General features: G+C 41.2%; 1 protein-coding gene across 1 annotated transcript in view; it reads right to left on the bottom strand.

Moving 5' to 3' along the window:
* Window positions 1–877: 877 nt before the first annotated feature.
* tmem8b (transmembrane protein 8B) overlaps window positions 878–18,919 on the bottom strand; it is a 40,025-nt gene continuing 21,983 nt past the window's right edge. The window contains exons 7-13 of the mRNA XM_037097034.1: window positions 18,122–18,218; window positions 17,578–17,701; window positions 13,357–13,499; window positions 11,885–12,063; window positions 10,024–10,170; window positions 4,965–5,081; window positions 878–1,996 (exon numbers count right to left, since the gene is read on the bottom strand). Of these exons, the coding sequence (XP_036952929.1) occupies window positions 1,661–1,996; window positions 4,965–5,081; window positions 10,024–10,170; window positions 11,885–12,063; window positions 13,357–13,499; window positions 17,578–17,701; window positions 18,122–18,218 (1,143 nt within the window). The 3' untranslated portion in view covers window positions 878–1,660. The remainder of the gene's footprint in view (window positions 1,997–4,964; window positions 5,082–10,023; window positions 10,171–11,884; window positions 12,064–13,356; window positions 13,500–17,577; window positions 17,702–18,121; window positions 18,219–18,919) is intronic.

Raw genomic sequence — 18,919 nt, forward strand, 5'->3', positions numbered from 1 at the left:
TTTCTGTCTTTCTCTGGGATTAGAGTACACAACTTGATGAAAAAAATCGGGCGTATTTAGGTGGCTGGAATCTCTGACATACAAAAGGGGACTTCTAAGCCTTGATGGAGGTATACACTCTACTGAGTCCCATTCTAGTTGTTAAATGTAATATCAACGTGTTACCATCATACTGACTGATCATGCTCTTCCTGGATCATCCCCACATCTAGACAAGATATTATTTTACAAACTCATACAAGACCAAATACCTGCAAATCTAATGACAACCGCCCATACCTCAACTGTACTTTCCTTTAAGTACTAATTATGAAATGTTGGCATGCCAACAGGTTATATCAAGATGGCAAACACCTCCTAAACAACTCCATCGTCGTCAAAATCAGCGTGTTGATTTAAGCATCAAGCTCGAGAACAGCGTTACAGGGCTGCTCGCATGGCTGGAGAGTCTTAATCCTGTTTATTAGTATAATACTAGCTATGGTACTGTATGCACACTTGCAAAAAAAAATATTAATTCCATCATCTTTTTCGCTTCAAAGACGATGATGATAGGGTGACAAATACTAATGAATTGCTGATGGATCACACCTGATAAAGGCATAAAGCAGAGAGTCATGAAACTCTCTCTTGCCTTGTATAAGATCGAGGCTGCATATCGACGGTGTGCTCTGAAGCTGCCTTCACACAGCTGCTCTGTAGGAGAATTATTCATCTCTTGCTCTATTCCTGGGAGGATACTGTTGACAGCGTCTCATCTCACTGTCTGAGTACCACCGGCTTCCATTAAGGCAGGAATTGCAATGTGATGTCTTTGTGCAGTGTTCACCAGTCGCGCTAAATTTAAAAGGCTCGGAAAAGCACACGTAACTCTGAGGCAAAGAAAGAAAACATTTATTGTTTATGAATGTGGTGTCACACAGGTCCTGTCAAGAAAAAGAACAGGGAGGTGAGGTCTTGGTTTGAGGTCTCTGAAATAATCCTGCCTCCCCCTCTTCTCTTTCAACAGGCAGCTGGACTTTGGAGTTGTTCCCGTCGAGGGAACAATCAGCACATTCGTGTAAAAGCGATTACATTGCGATTGCAAAAAGACAGTCTAACATTCCACATGACAACTAGGTTTTACATTTGTGATGCCCACTGTAGTTTATATCATTATAAAAATTTACAGAATAACATTTTTGTGTCTCAGTGCAAAAGATATATTCCAAAAGAATTTCAGAAAAGCCGTGCCCTTGATAAATGTCCTCCCACGTCTACCCCCTGATCTGTGCCCCGACAGTAAAATAATTGGCCTGTTTACAAGACCACCAATAAATAACCAACAGAAGCAGTTTTACAGTCACCGTCAGATAGCAGCAGTGTTTCAGCTTTGACTTTAAATACATATTCACAAACAACTGTGTGTCACTGTACACCCACAATTCTTCAGAACAACTTTAACCATAGATAATAATAATTACAGTTGTATTGATTGTAATTACCATGACATTAACATCCAAAAAAAAAAAAAAGGAATCCAGTGTGTCACATCTGCATTAAAGTATTTACATTGCTTGTTCAAGTTCTGTGGCTTAATTTCCCGTGTGTGAATTTTTCCCAAGTAAAAGAAGGCAATGAAGTGTCTCTAAGGTAAAAGGTTGGGGGGTGTGGTGGTTTATCAGCTGGTACAGATGCTGTTAATGGAGATAATGGCCGGGTCCACCAGACCCAGCTCCTCGTGCTCGTTAACGCACAGTTGATAGCCGCAGCCCCGCCTACGCTTCAGCGGGGTCACCTTGGAGTCGGGCTTGGCGCGGGGCGGCAGGAGGAAGCCCACGCTCCCTGCGATCAGCATGTGCCAGATGCTGTGGATGTAGAAGTAGTTCTCCTCTGTCTCCACGAAGGCGTAGAGGGCCACGGCAGACGTGGCGATCATGGTGCCCGGGAAGAGGAAGAACACCCAGCGCTTCCAGGTGGGCGGGTAGCAGCGCCGCCTTCGGATGGTGCGCACCGTCTGACAGGTGACAGACACATAAAACAATATTTCTCAACTTTGCAATTAAAATCTTTTTATAATGCAAACTGTGAACTGTTGATGAATGCTCCATTATTTTTCAGGACATTGTTTAAATGGATATTCAAACTAGCTCCTGTTGACTGATCAACAGTTCCTCTGCGCTCATCTCCGCAAAAGCATAATTCTAGCTTTAAATGCCGTCTTGGCTATGCCAATTGAGATTAAACTATGCCAATTCATGCCTAAGCAATTAGTCTCAAATTAAACAGTCCTTTAAAGAAGAAAAAAACTAATCAAGAAATAACAGTTAGATATCAATTTTTTTCTATAAAATTATTAGCAAACCAAGGGACCCATAAAATACGCCATTTCACAGTTTATTTCTTTCCCTAATTTCCTTAATTTAATGAAGACTTGTCATGTAGAAACAGGATATTGAAGTGGGAGATCACACAGGGAGCAGTCGTTCAAACAAGCAGACCAATTGGATTTCAGAGCGGGAGCAGCAGGCTGTTTACTTTGATTCGGACGAACAGAGGGATGGGACTCGTTATAAATCTCCATCGATTTTATCATCCAAATTTGTATTCACGTCTGCTGCTGCGGCATAAAGTCCATCATGACGATCATAATCAGCTGATAAATGTTTCAAATTGGTCATCAGTGATTGGCCAGTAACCACTTTGGCTATTTTTGTTATTTATGTTCATGTATCTTTTGACAGTAACTGGATATAATGTCCCTATTAGAGAATGTGCTTGCTCTGTAAGTGGCCCACAATTTTCTGAAAGTGTGGCGCGCTGAGACTTGGACTTTTCATTTCATTTCCATCTAAACACCATTTAGAGAGCGCTTCATTATAGTATTCAGACTCTGTTTTCATCGCTTCATAAACACTGATTGCTTGCATTATATTTTCCCCCAAAAAAACATTACCATAAAGAATCTCCACGTTGTCAGGGGAAATGTAAGCCGTTCATGAATGACAAAAGTAATTACATGTATTCTTGCAGGAGAATGATTGTGAGTTGAGTTATTACGCAGCACACATTTTAGGTTAAGGGCTAATAATCGATGTGAAACCGAGTGAAGAAAAACATGAATGCGTTTTTACTGTTCCCGTCCCTTTGGACTTGCACATTTCTTCTTGTTAAGACAAACAATTTCAGACCAGGGTGGTCTTCCTGTGCGTTAGTCAGGGGCCTCATTTAGTGTGGAGACTCTGGGATATTTGGCATTGACAGATTTGAACTTCTCCCCCGTCTTCTCACAGCTCATGACACCCCTGCAAAGCAGCAGGCGCTCTGTGCCCTCCGCTTGACTGATCTAATTCGGTAGTGTCTGGGAACATTCAGAATGCCAGGATTTGCAGAAACATGACAAGTTGAAATGAAAGAGCTCTTGTAGAAAATGTGCAGCGCTCAAACTCAGAGGTGCGGCGCCGAGGAGAGAATGCTGAAATGTAGACATACGCTATTGAGCAGGTGATAAATTATGGAGTGTCAAGTAATCAAATCAAGAGGCCTCAGTTTTATGTTAAGAAACTGTGCATTACCATAGCATTCAAGTGACTTTATGTGGAAAAGTTGCTCTGTTGTGTCTGGTTAGTATGTGGTTCATCACCATCGGAAGATCAGAGATTGTGTCTCTGCGTATCAGTCATTTTGACACTGCACAGAATCTGTGTTTACTTCCCCTCTGTAATCCTGTAAAAAATACATGCAGGAGTGTACATGCACATCCAAACCCAAAAATGGCAGCTGCTTAATGAGAAAAACACGTAACAAAAAAACCTCTCACACATCGTGGGGCTCCAATTATTATTCAATTATATGCACCAAAATAGTGATGTCTCAAGTTTCACTTCAGTTAAACAAGTGGATATTGGAGACCTGCGATGTCCATGTTTTGTTTCATGCTTCTCTTCTGAGGGGGAGAGTCCGTAGAGCTAACTTTAACTGACTAACACATGTACCAATATCTGAGAAGAACTGGCCAAAGAGTGCGAGCCAATGGCTTAATGTAAATCTCAGATTACACTCACATTTGAATGTTTCAGCAGTGCTGTGCAAGGATTCTGAAGGACTGCTGTTAATCCCTTCCATGGTAACATATACTGTCTCTTAGCCTTGGTGCTAAAACTTGAGGGTTTACATAGTGGAATTAGATAGAGCTTCATCTTCCACAGTTTTAGTAGGATCCTACAGCTCACAGAAAGATAACTCTCACAGCTACAACTCCCACACTTTATTCAAAGCAAAGCTTTCTCTAAGGAAGCCACAAACCTTGTTTTCAAACTCTCATGTCAGAGGTTTGGTGTTAACGGCTTTTTTTTCCCAAGAACCTTGCCTGAAAGACTATTATTTTTTATCTTCTCAGTTCAGGGAGCACATTATGACTCGGAGAAGAGTCAGTGAAAGTACAAGCTGACTTATAATGGAACTACAAGCCATGACTAATACCCACAGGCTGCAAAACTTTTAAAGCTCCTTCCATGCTAATGTAAAATAGCTTCATTGGTCAGAAAACCCTCAGTTTTTAGCCCTGCACATGTTCCAGCCCCATGTTCCAGCACTAAGCTTGAATGATGGATTAAGTCCATTTACACTTAACTAGCATGAGGAATAATAGAGGGGCAGTGCTGACACGTTTCATCTGCATGTTTGAACAAGTCAAACACGCATTATGTATTCAAATGAATTGTGTTTTTATCTTGTGAAAAAATAAAAAATCCTGTTGACTAGTTTGTTCACATATTGAGAAGTAACATTTCTTGAGGGGGAAAAAAACAGAAATAACAGATAAAGAAGGAAAAATCATTATCATTAATTTCCATAAACTGTGAATCGTAATTTCTAATTTCAGAGACTATTGTTTTCAAATGTAAACTCAAGTGGTATAAACCCATTTTCCATTGTACTGTAAAGCACTGGTCAACTGCAATAAATATAACAGTTGCCCTTACCCACGCCACGGCCATGATGCCCAGAGCAAACAGGCTGGGTCCCAGCAGGTTCCACAGACCGTGACGGTCTAGCTGCAGAGCCATGGACAGAGACATTGCCCCCAGCAGATACAGCACCTTTACAAAAAAAAAAACCACATGGATCAATACCAGCCCTCCATAAACACTGTTGACACTGTTATATCCACAGTTAATAAAAGGATGTTTGCATGGTCAGAAAACAGCACGTCGCTGCTGTAGGAGAGAACAATACCGTCAAAATTGTAATTTTCTCCCCACTCGTGTTGAAAAAAAGCTTTGCAGTTGCACTACAAATCATTTAGAGATGACTGACAGTGACTCAAACACCTGGAGACGAGTTTCCGTGACTGTTGGTGTAGATGTGTTTTAATTATCTCTGCAGCTGTGTCCTGTTATTGTGGATGTGAGAGTTCTACTTTTCCACACAGCACAGCTTGTGGACTCGTGGAGGTCTAGAGGAAAGCTGTGCTGTGCTCATTTCAAGTTCCCACAAACAGGCAGGAAAAAAGAACGACGCTGAAACTCAGTGTTGTGGGTGCAGGACAGTTCAGAAAGGTTCAGCCAAATAGTGAGGGAGTATTGATTTCAATGTCCTCATATCTGGAGTTTATTTGAGTCACTACGCTAATGCACCATTGAAAAGTCTTCATTTGTTTTTGGCATCGCCATGTCAAAGATCAAGCAACTTTATTTGGAGAACATTTATATATTAATGGTTACGACCGGAGCTTTTATATTTCTGTTATTATCAAGCAATCCAATGAAAGCATGAATGCCTTCAGTGAGTTGATCCTACTGAATTGCATTGTCGGTGTAGTCAAAGTCTGATTATTCCTTAAAGCTTATCCTTCGTGCCTCACTTTTAATAAAACGAACCCAGACTGTGGCACTGGGTGACATTTTCCCTCATTATCATAGTCATACACAGAAGTGTATTTTGATTTAATCCCACATACAGCACCCTGGTTCAGTAAATAGGCACTAGAGCACCAAATGTTCCACACCTGTTTCCCTTTATTGTTTTAAAATCTTACTTACTTCACGTTAACTTTATCTGTCATGTCGGGTTTTAATTCGTCTTCGTGAAGCACTTTCGTAATTCTGTTCAGAAATAAATCTACATTATCATTATTATTAACCCGTAGCTAAAAATAGTCCACGACAAATGCACTAATCACTTTTTTAAACAACAGTGCTCCCTCGTTTTAGGAGATTAGCCTTTTTTAAAAGTCAAACAATGTATACTTCCGATACCAAAATCTCAGCCTACTGACTCTGCATTCATATGGATAAATCTGTTTATAGAGATTAAAAGCGTTATTTTTTGCTCTTTTCAAGGGATTTGTTGACGATAGGGAAAATCAAAAATAGTGTCAGACCTATCCTGTGACTGACAATAATTGAGTTCTGCTGAGGTCAAAATTAGTATTTCAAAGTGCTCGCAGAACAAAACACCAACTGAACGTCCCCTCTATGAGCCAAAGCTGCAATAAATCAATGAATATAAAAACACTAACAATAGAGGCTCCATGCTATAAATAATACCAGTTTAACTTTTTTTTTTTCCCTGTCAAGCTCACAATTTGACATAAAGCCACGGGATATAAAAGAGATAAAGTGAGAGGGGGGGGAAATAAAATCAATACGCTGTGCTGCACATGCCTTGGGAGAAGTTAAGCCTGTGCAGGATGCCTGAGGTCTGCACTGTACTGACTGGCAGGGAACGTGAGGAGAAAATTGGGGGATTTTTGGAGCAGGGAAGGAATGACCCGTCTGCAGGAGAACAGGACTAATTGGCACAGAGAAAGGAGGAGAGGAGCAGCGTGATGCAGCCCGAGGACTCTGTGCAGCAGCAGTCATCAGTCATGCCGCACCGCTGGATCATCCGGTAGCACCCAAACATACATGCATACATGTATTATATACAGGCGTGAATGAATTGATTCAAGCGTGGAGCCAGGGCTTTCTCCGTAATGAATCTTTATCTGTCATTGTGACGGACGAGCTTGTAGGAATCCATGTTGGAAGTCTATTTTTATCCCCGTGCTAATCAGTGTACAGTAATATGGACGCACGCTGTATTTTTCTGCCTGTGTGGATTACAGCATGCCACAATATACTGTCTCACAAGAACATGTTTACAGACAACAAAATACATTTTTACCATGGACATTTTTTCTTGCCCCCTTTGTGAACAGTAAGTGGTGGAGAGAGCCTCTAAGCACACGAGTGCTTTCAACAAATCTCACTAAATTCAAGACCTTGGTGCTTCAACACGCTGGAATTAATAATGTATTAATGTTGAAATGTTGTGTTTCTGCGTTATTACATGTGCTTTCACAAACTCCCCGCTCTGGTTTTCAAGGTTTTCACCAGTCTGCCGATCTACATCTACACAACGTAAGAGAATGTTTCATGCAACATCAAGTTAGCTGCTCAGAGTTTCTACCTGCGCCGTTGATTCTTTGTGCACCTGCTGATTTGTTGAACCCCTTGTCTAACTATTAGACATAATTGCATGCATCTAATCTGCATAAACATTAAGTGTAATTTGAATAACAATGCTGGAGGAGATGAGCTCTCTGAATGATTGAATGACAGAATTTTTAGAATGTTCATTAGCGCCATAGCATAGAGGAAAATTCTGGCTTTATCGTGCAACTTGCTGTGGCAGTCGTTCCCATCAGTAAGTGTATACTTCATACTTGCCAAGGTAATTGGGAAAATCTGTGAAAGAGGTCTAACGGGAAGAGAAACACGATCAGTCAGACTGTCGGTTTTAAATACCTGTTTGAAAGTGAAAACTCAGTTTTAATATTGAACAAGACGTCTGTATATACATTCATCACAGGATTACAGCCCATCTTCCCGGTTCAGCCGAATATTTTAGTAGTTAAGATCATCTGACTAAAAATGTTATGATCACTTGAACACTCCTGTTTCATGTGGTGTTGTGCATGGATGTCAGTGGTAGAATAAGGTTATCAAAAGTGGTCAATAAACGAGGGTCAAAACTTCAAAACATGAGATCCAAGATGTAATGAAACGTAATAATCCTTCAGAATGATTTATGTGATTCTGATGCAATAACCTTCCGCGAGTAGAGATTCAAGGAGACTTGCTGTTTCTGGTCGTGTGCATGTAAAAGCTCTTGAAAGTAAAAAGAAAAAAGCCAAAAGTTTGCATCAAGATGAGCACCTTGCTCCCACAGAAAATGCTCCTGCTCCTGACATCTTTCAAATGCCCCATTAGTGCTCCTGCCTTTGGTTCTGTGACATCACACTACATCACCATGTCACACTTTGCATAATGTACGGAAGAAGTGAAGCTAAATGGAAGCTGAGAAACAGTACAGAGCCAACCAAAGACGTGGCAGGCGAAGTGGCTCAGGCCTATGTGAGCTAACCAATCGGAGCAGACCAGGGGCCCTTAAAGAGACAGCAGCTAAAACAGAGCATTTCTAGTAGTGACTCAAAATAAAATTATACGCCTGAAAATTAGCAAAACATGTCTCCTTTAACACATCTGGCGAAGCTCTAAAAAACATGTTTACGTGTCACTGTGTCGACTCTTTAGCGAGGACTTTTTGACCTCTGAAGGTCCCAAAGTCGTATGCACACTATCAGGTCCTTCTGAGTCCTTCACCCTCTGCTGCTGCTGCTGTGGTCACAGACATAAACAAACAAACAAACAAACACACACCAACAAACGAGCAAAAACACACACACACACATACAAACACTTGTACACTGTCTCACTCTTGTACACACACACACACACAGCTCCACTTGCCAGTCCTGACATGTGCGATTTGATTAGTGACTGCGTACTGCAGCGCTCAGCAAAAATGAAAACTCTAGAGGACAGCAGATGTTCGTGTGCTCTCCCTCCCTCCCACTACTCCGCCCCCTCTCCCCCTCCCCCGTCTCTCTGTCTCATTTATCGACTCACACACACACACACACACACACACACACACACACTCACACACACACGTGCACACTTTCCTGGAGACTGCTCCATCTTGGTATGCAGCCAGGGAGTGACCCAGGGAGAAGGTGCACCTGTTAGTGTTTACTGTGATCCGCCGCAATATGTCAACAACCGGAGGATTTAGCGCCGCGCGTCAACGATTCTCACACATTGATCTTTTCATTTAGAGCTAAAAATTGAGGCATATGCGGCACTCATTTATGGCTCTGCGGCTCCGCTCCCCGGTCCTCGAATCCCTCAGTGCTTCGGGGGGGGCTTATCTCAAGTTGCCCACCACTAACACGTGGCTCTCGGCTTAGGTGCCTCAAGGCTGCAACACATGGCAGCAGACATGCGTTATGGTCTGAGGATGTCTGGTTCCAGACGTCTGAATCACTGCCCATGTCTAAGAGCTCGTCAAGCAAATCAAAGAGGTCTGGAGTTGCTCTTGCGAATGGCTGCTTCATCGTTAGGAGAGACACAAGCGAGCCAATCGGCAGGTGGCATATTACATCACTGAATTCCTTTCAGCTAATACTAAAAATACTTTACCTTTTCCATGTCAAGTATGTTTTTATCAGTCTGTGCGGTTAATGTTTAACATGTGTTCACATTTTCTTAATGTGTTGCGGGTGCATCGATTCATGTCGGCATGGTTGGGATGTGCTGTTCCCTGTAGAGAGTTAATAGAGAGCACAAACCAGAATTGTCAGAATTTGAGTGCACTCATTATTAAGCTGTTTCAGATGGTGCGTTTAAGTGGGGTCGTGTACGGCAACCGACCAAAAGAAAAGTTGATTTTAACAACCTACTGACAAGTTAACAACTTTGTAAGTGGCTCACGGCTCCTACACCTTTTCATGACTTAATCCACCTGGAATGCTGAGCAAATAATGTAGTGTCCTTGAACTTCCCACATGGAAAACACAAGCTCGCGGTTTTATTGAAGTGGAAACAAAATTGCAGTTTGAATATCAGGACAAACGGTGCCTACACTCTCTGCTCTCTGACAGTCCTTGACTCTCCTTTAAGGATAAATATAGGTAGAATTACAGGAGGCGCCTACCTGTTTGATGATAGACTTTAGTCGGGCCATAGCAATGACAGTGACCCACACTGACATGAGTGAACCGAGGAAGTCACAGAACTGCAGGACGTCATACTCCATGATGCAAAAGACCACGATACCCGGCTGGTCACATGCATGGTAGAACTGTCAGAGGAAGGGGGAAAGGTAGTGGTTAGACCGACGAGCAGAAAAACATCCTGCAAAGCCCGCATTAGAGAAAAAACTAAATGTACTCTGATAATAGATGGTTGCATGGTCCGTCTGTATTTTCATTGATAAGTCTTGGTCAGTCTCTGGTTTGTTGTGAATTTAGCCCAAAATTGGCCGGCTATTTTAGCCACCATTATTAAAGCCGATTACTTTCGAAAAGGTTCTGTTTTGTTCTTGTTCATGGTCCAACTTAAGGTGCAGTCTGTAAGAAATGGCCACCTGTCGAATTCACACCCCAAATGTACGGGAAGCAGCAAATCACCAGAGTAATTGCTAAGTGCTGCTAACTGTAGCTGCCTTTAACTTGGAAACTTGGAAAAGTTGACGGATCGGTTGTATTCACTGTGAGCTGAGAGCACCAGGGGAGTGTCGGTGTTGTTTACTCTTGAGGTACCAACTGGCAAGAAGTGAGCTGGTTCGCATGCGAACTTCAGTTGAAAAACCTCTTTGACATTACGTGAACAATGTTTCTTCACTTTCTGTTGATATTTTGGTTTTTGAATGTTTTTAATTAGAAGTCTTACATATTGCACCTTTAACATGTTTAAAGGCAGGATTTTAAAACTTTCAAAAAGTTTTTGTGCCTATTTCACCATTAGAAGGGTATGAAAAGTAGAAACACTCTGTTCCCAGTTCAAAGCAATCCACCAGGAATGTGTGTTTGCATGTGTTTGATTGGCCAACGCAGCGCCCTGCTGACTGATGTTGTGTGGCCCCATGCCTGCGTTGGCTCCCCTGCTGTGCTGATGGACTGCCCACATTCAAATGAATGGGGAGGCTGCATTTTTATCATGCAGGGCTCCAGTCGGTCTGAACGCAGGCTTACAACACTTACACTTTGAGTCCATATCCTTTCACATCTATCTATCTATCTATCTATCTATCTATCTATCTATCTATCTATCTATCTATCTATCTATCTATCTATCTATCTATCTATCTATCCATCTATCTAATTTTGTATGGTATGTTATGCCGCGACCATACATGTTAACAATACACAACATATATTTAACCATATGTGTAAAGACAGAAGTTTAAAACATGAATGAAATACCCATTAAAATGTGTATACAAATATATACCTTTATACATATATATTTAGATAATATTCTACCATATGTATAGATTGTATTACACATGCAAGAACAATTATACATCTGACATTTATGCCATAAATTACATATATATGCATGGGTGTGTTATGTAAGTTTCATATATGGTTCGTATATGTATGTATATGTACATATGGGAATTCCTTATATGTATAAATCCTATATGTACATATGGGTTGCTAGCTTACAGTCTTCTCATCACCTATGCTATACCTCTTTCCATGTTACCCAGCTGCTCTCTCACACCGATGTGCATCGACAATGAAAAAAAAAAGAACTCATGCATTTGTATGCGTGATCAATAACACAATGATTGGTGAAAAAATTCCATTCTTAACCTTTAGCTCTTTAACTGGATTTCTCATAAAAACAGCTGTGCTTATGATAATCTGTATATGTCTTTCTCTCACAGTATGTAATGCAGCTGTACGGTTGTTTGTGCTGGCTCCAGACCCAAAAATACTTTTTAGGTCAACTCTCGTTCCAGAGGATAGGAACATGCGCTGCTTTGTGTGTGTGTGGCAGTCACTCACGGTGGAGAAGAACATGGTGAAGATGTAGACCGAAGCCTCCAGCAGGTAGTGGCTTCGGATGGCGATGGCCACCGGAGGGACAAACATCAGGTTACTGAGACAGAGCAGCAGGGTGGAGAGCAGCTGGAAGCTGTAGGAGTAGGCCTCCGAGTTGTCTGTGCACCCCCAGCCCTCCCAGCCTAACACACACAAACACACAGAGTCAGTATTACTGCGTGTAGATGTAACAAAGAACAGATCCGAGAGATGAGAGAGCCTCTGCAACTGGAGGTTTTACAGGTGAGAATAAACTGAAACTAAAATGGTTTCCATCTTCCTTAAACTTTAAACAACCTTTTGGAAAGTTTCTTCTTCCATAAACTGCGGATGAATTGGTTTGTTTCAGAAGCACATCCCCTTTAGAATTTACAGAATCTCTTAAAATAGATAAAATATTTATCTCCCGACAAGATGAAAGCTACATCATCCGTATCTTATAAACACATTTTTTCTGTGAAAAATAATCCACAGCAGACACATGTGAAGTTGTTTACCCTGCACAATAGAGCATCTCGGTGTGAACTGCGTCCCTATGTTGAAAACAGCCCTGCTCTGCCACCTAAATTGGATCCTTATCTGGCGCTGGATTGGATAAGACAGTGTGAATTAAATATTCGCGAGCACTGTTGAACAGAGGGTTTGCAGCGTGAGACGGGCCAAGGGCGAGTGCTGAATGCAAGAGCGCCTGCCAGGAAGCAGTCACACATATGAAGTATGACAATGAGTTTAACTGAAGAGAAACCAGCTCCGATAAAAGAAGATCAAAGGCAGGATTTTAAAAAAGCCTCAGAGGACATGCTTTGTTTAGTTTCATAAGCTCATCTTTTATTGAAAAGCTGTTCGTAATTAGGAGCCTGTTTTATTGTCTTATCAACACGGCTTATATTAGAAGATTAATACTGGGCCGCTGTATGACTCATTGGACAGCGGCGCGTACAATTTAATCGCTGTATTGCTGGTTCAATTCTTGAGGACGACCTGTGCCATCCGACCTTGCTCTCTCTCTCATTTTCTTGTCACTCTGCATGATGTATTTCCAACAAATTAGAAAATTCCTTGCAGCAGCGATGACCCAATTTCCTCTCACAAAGTTTTATCTTATCTTGTAGGGATAAAAAAAAGAAAGAAAGAAAGAAAGCTTTTGACTGCTGAAAATCGCTTCCAATTATTAATTCATGGTCACGCTTTTTTCTAATTAATGATGAGTGATTAATAATTAAAGGCATTGGTGAGCATAAAGCATATTTACACAATTGTTTCTCCACTTCTATGAAACAACTTTTGTTTTTTTCAGTAAATGGCTGGCCACTTTCAGTTGATTTATTGAAGGTAAACGCAATTTGAAAAATAAAGTGGAAATATAAATGGAGCACCTAACGTAAATGTCTACTCAAATAAACAAACAAAGAGGACAAAAGAGCTTCTCTTGTTACCTGCTTTGCATTCACATGCGGCATAAAGGTAGTTGTTGGTGCGGAGGAGCTTGCACTGTCCGTACGTCCCGCAGTCGTTGATGCATGGAGTCAGATATGAGCGCATGTACACCTCGGCTGTGATGTTGGTGCATGGCTCAAATCTGGAAAGGACACAGAAGATGAGATGGAGGTGAACATGAGGGACATCGCTGCAGCACTGCTGGTGGTGTGAAGGAAGAAAGATTGGATTTTACATGTATTTCAACTGACATTTTTGCACTTAAAGGGTAACCCCACCTATTTTACATATTGAAGTGTGCTTACAGGTCTTGAGGAGTTCTACTGCATGTGTGTAAAAGCAGTGTAAAGCCTTTCGTGGCTCCAGAGGAAGCTGCAGGAAATCTGACAAACTGCCTTCAGTGATGACACTGAGTTGCATTGTGGGTAATGTAGGCACCGGGTTTTTGAAAAGCACTCACTGGTGGATCATTTAATCTAAACAACTGTTATACTTTAAAAGTAAATGATCAAAACCAATAGAGCAGAACCAGAGATACTGCCTTCATAGAATAAGCCCTATTCGTGTTTTTCAAAAACCTGACCCCAACATTACCCACAATGCAATTTAGCAACTCGTTGTCATCACTGGAGGAAATGTATCAGATTACCCGCAGTTTCCTCTGCAGCCACAAAAGGTTTTACCCTTTAAATGATCTGTGTGTGTAGAGGCATGGATCTACAGATGGCAGTGATGGTCAGTCGATGCACCACTTTGGTGCAGACTGAAAAGTCTCAACACCTCTGTGCAGACGTTCATGTTCCCAAGATGATCGATCCCAATGACTTTCCCTGACATATTCTCTAGTGTCACAACACAGTGTCACATTTCTGGTTTTGTTTCAGAAGTCTCTGCACCAATCGATATACCTATGGGTGAATGATTTGTGAGAAAAAAAAAATCTGATTCTTATCTGGTTCTTATACTGATACTGTGATTGCAGTGAGTCAAAATTGTAGTAAAAATGTTATCACTGAAATAACTCTAAAAAATAATGTTGTGATTTTGGTTAAGGTCTGCACCAGACGAGCATGCTGCGTTACATCTGGAGGATGTGATGTGCTGTGGCTTGTAGGCTGGGGCATCTCTGTCGCACCACATTGCTTCATTTATGAGTTTGTTGTCATGACATAGTGAGCACTTATCAAAAAAATTGCAGCTCATGCGACGTTGACATTGAACCGTGCACATCTTCACAGCACATCGACCATCATCATCACCATCGGGTCAAAGCTACACTTTTTCCAGTACTTGGTTTACAGGCAGACAAAGGAAAGCTAATGACATTAACACCAGCATCAGCTGTACTGTAACATTAATAAGCAAATGAGTAACGAGTGAATAAACATTTCAATCAAAGCTTAATTACAGAGACGCTAGTGTGACTCTAGACTGCCTGACAACACCGCAGCGCTCCAGATCAACAGGTCAGTGAAGGAGCTTCACTCTGCTGGACTTCTGCAATCTTACGAAGCAATTACAGAAGTAATTTTCCACATATTACATTTTATAACAAGGAAGCAAGCATTCTACAGAGATAGTTTAACTTTCATTAGGTATCTCACTTAGGTTCCCCCACCTGGAATTCCTCACAACACACATTACAGTACGTATGATAATAAACTGAATGTCTCACTTCTCATCTCTCAGCGTCTCCTTTTTCTTTTGTATTTCCAGGGAACCATTTTAACCAAAAGGTCTTTTTTTTGTGGATTCCCGGTGTGAATCCACAACTGATAACTGCACATGAACATATGTATGCATAATTTATCTCTTATACTATATGGGATAAAAGGCAAAAAAAAGCCCTGTTTAATTGTGCTTGCAGTATATCCTTTCTAATTGCTAGTTTATACATCCAGTCACGAAGAATGAATCTCCAGGAGGTAACAAATCTGCTTCTTTCTCCTCTCCCAGAACTCCCTTTTTAATTGACACAGCTGCTCACTTCTTTATTTCGAAATTATATCAATCAACTTATTTGTAGCCTTAAAGCACACCTATCCTTCACATCACGTCTTTCTTTCTCCAACAAGACCTGATTGATTTGGCCCGTGTAAATGTTTAGACATCGTTGATGCTGCAACTGTATGTGACTGTTTCCCACATTTTCATACCTCTGCAGTGCTCTCATGTGAGGATGAGACCATGTCCCACACCATCTGTTATTATTTGTTATTCAAATTCAATTTGAACTCCCAAGTGGCCTGCAAAAAAATCTGCTTAATTTCATTCTGTTCACATTTTCGTGCCATTAAGATTTTCGGCAAAACAGCTCAATCTGCTGAATAGCTAATACTTAGGAACTTGGGAGAAAACACGGTGTTTGACAACTTAATGGAGACATTTCCTCACTTTCTCTTTCAGACATTTCTCACAAAGACTTTAAAGAACAGACAAACAAAAGTATAAAAAAAACCTCTGTACATCTTGAAGGTGTGATGCATTATGTGGAAAAACTAGTCTCTGCCTCTTTCACAATACATTTCGACATGTGTGAATAGCAAACATTGATGAGGGACCAAAGAACACTTTCGAATCCATCTTTCACCTTTTAGAAAAGATTCAAAAATGCTCTGCAGTCTCATTCATTGCTGCAAGTAATACAAAGCTGTTAAATCACGCCGAACCTGAGAAATAGCCAACGCCAAAAAGAAAGAAAGAAAACAGATGCAGTGTTCAAAGCTACTCTGGCAAAAGAAAGGCAGATTTTCAATTTGCAGGTCTGTCTGAACAACCTTGTTCGCAATTCACTCATATGCCAATGTTTAAATATGGAGAATATGCTTTTTTAAACCTCAAAATGTAACCCTCTTCCATGTCATATGGTAGGTAAGCAGCAGAAGCACATTCACGAAGCCAATCCCAAATTAATCTGCCGGGTGGCAGATGGGCAAGGACGTAGCTGAATGAAAAAGGCTGCGATGGTTAAACAGTGAGCACAGTGTCTTCATTACGGCAGTGAATTATTAATTTAGGTAAATAAACTGGTGATTGTTATACAAAGATGAGTTTTTAAGAAATACTGAAGGTTCTATTTTGCAATTGTCTTCCTCTAATTGATGGTAAATATTGTATCACAGAGGTTGCTCTGGGGCAGTGGGCCAGGAATTGATTATGAGGCTGTAAAGCATTTATGAGCAACAGTCATTCCACTGTTGTCAGTAATTTTATGCTCGTAAATAATGTTTTGGAGGACTTCCTGAGTTCACTCCTCGGAAGCCACAAATGTTACTGTTGTTTTTATTTCGACTGATTACTTTGACATTTTGGGAAACACGCGGACAACTCTGTTGTTTGAAGTCTAAATAAGAATGTGCAGCGTGAGCAGCTGGTTAGCCTAACTTAGCATAACTTATTTTCTGACCATACCTGTCTCACATCAGCCTCAATAGCATTGCCCTGTTCCTGGTTAGTTTCCGGTTCAGTTTGTATTTAAGGCTGTGTGTTGCCCTCACTCTTTGTTGGTTCATCTGGTTTCATCCTGTATCTTCACATCACTCCTGTGTCTCCTGAATGCCTGTGCCTGTTACCCCAGTCCTTGTGTCTTCCTTGTGTTCCTGATTTATTCCCCGTTGTTCTCTGGTTTGTCCTGAGTTTTTTGTGTTACTTTTGTGTTTTCCTTTCCTTGCCTCTTGTTACCAGTTTTTCTTGCCTGCCTTTTTGTTTGCTGTTTGTTGTCCTTGTCTGTTGATTTTTGGGATATTTCGGACAACCAGCTCATTACGGCTAGCTTTTTGTCATACTACCTGCCTGTCTGTCTTGTGTTTGGGCCATTTCTGTGATATAGACAGGGTGTAACATGTTGATCAGTGAGCTTTAAAGGTGCTCAAAGGTGAATTATTACCTTTCAACAGAGCCAGGCTTGCTGTTTCTCCCTGTTTCAAGACTTTATTCTGAGCTAATTTAGCAAGCTGCTGGCAATTACTTTGCATCTCAGCATCTGCATTAAGCTGTTAGTATACAGCCATAGCGGCGCTTTTGATCTTCTGAAGCACGTCAAGAGAGCAAACAGCGCATTTCCTCTGAGTGTCAATATATTTACTGTCTTGTTTTAAGCCAAAAAACATTCTTCTTTTTTTATGCCAACAGTTTCGTATGGTGGATAATAAATGTAGATCAGTGAAGCTGAGTGTAAGCATGGGATAAAAGAAATACAGAGGCAGAACTGCCTGTCCTACCCGTGTTCGGTAGCACACAGAGAGCGCAGACTGAGGTACCAGGTGCCTGTTTGCGGGTAGGGGATCCTTAGTTTGGTGATATTCGCCGAGGTATTCACGGAGAGGAAAAACCCAGCCACCGATTCTGCAACAGAAGCAAAACCATGACAGAAGACTGAAAATGGAGAGTTTAAAAACCGAAAGAGCCTCACTCTTAATGAGAAAAATCGACATTTTCTGAACAATACGTTTATTTACTTCAGCAATTTTAAGAACCGTCGAAGCACGGTTGAGTGTCAAGTCGTGAAACGAATACTGAACGATGCTATTATAACAGAGGAGCAGAAAACAGGTGAAAATTCAGTTGAATTCAAAATGTTGAAAGGTCAGAGGAAGAGGAAGATGCTGTCAGTCGAAGTGTTAAAGAAAAGTCGACGGAGCAAACTGTGTATGAACAGTCAAATGTTATTGTTGTTCCACTCATTCAGAAAAAAAATCCTAATATTCTGAGGGAACAATCAGCAGTACCTTAAATGCGATGCGGTCAAAGTGAAATCTGACTTACCTGATTCACATTTCAGCGAGGAGTTTTCCCGTAAGAAGAGAGGCATCCCGTGGTTCAGGCAGCCAAACACTGTCACATTGGCTCCTTTCAGGGTAGACTGCGGGAGGAAACACGAGCACATGTCGTTCATCCTTCCATCCAACCATCAACCATCTGCTGCCATCACGCTGGTTGAGCTAACACTGCTCATGATTACCTCTGGTCTCATTTCCCCTCAGTTGTGAGATAGTAAACTTTAAAACTAACAAATCAAGTGAAACTGCTCCCTCTCTATCTGCCCGAGGCACCTAAATGAAGATGTTGGCAGTTTATCTCCTTAAAGCATCAATTATACATTAATGCACTCATGCGTTTAAAAAAAAAAAAAAAAAAAAATCCTGGGGAATTATTCAGGCGTTGGGAACTGCATATGCTTAAGTAAATTGGCTCATTCTGCAGGGAGGTGAATGAGACCACTATAGTCCAATTTGGTGTATCAGTGAAAGAACAACAGGGGTACAAACAGAAAGAAAATTACTGCATGTGCTCGTGCAGCATCGGTGTGCAGTCAGGCATCAAATATGACAAAATGTCTTCTAATTTATTCACAGTGTCTCTGTGTTTGGGAGAGAAGAGGAGCATTGAAATGTTTTACGACTATTGTGGAAAGTGTCTGACTAACTTACTAAACCTGCCAGTCAGAAACAGCAGGAGTCATCCTTTGCCAAACAAGAACTTCACACCACAAGCAAAAGCACGTTTCATGCTTCGCTCTGTGTCCGGAGAGAACTGCGGCTTGGTGGTAGGGATAATTTCGGG

The sequence above is a fragment of the Acanthopagrus latus genome, chromosome 5 (assembly GCF_904848185.1).
Source record: "Acanthopagrus latus isolate v.2019 chromosome 5, fAcaLat1.1, whole genome shotgun sequence".
Classification (NCBI taxonomy): Eukaryota; Metazoa; Chordata; class Actinopteri; order Spariformes; family Sparidae; genus Acanthopagrus; species Acanthopagrus latus.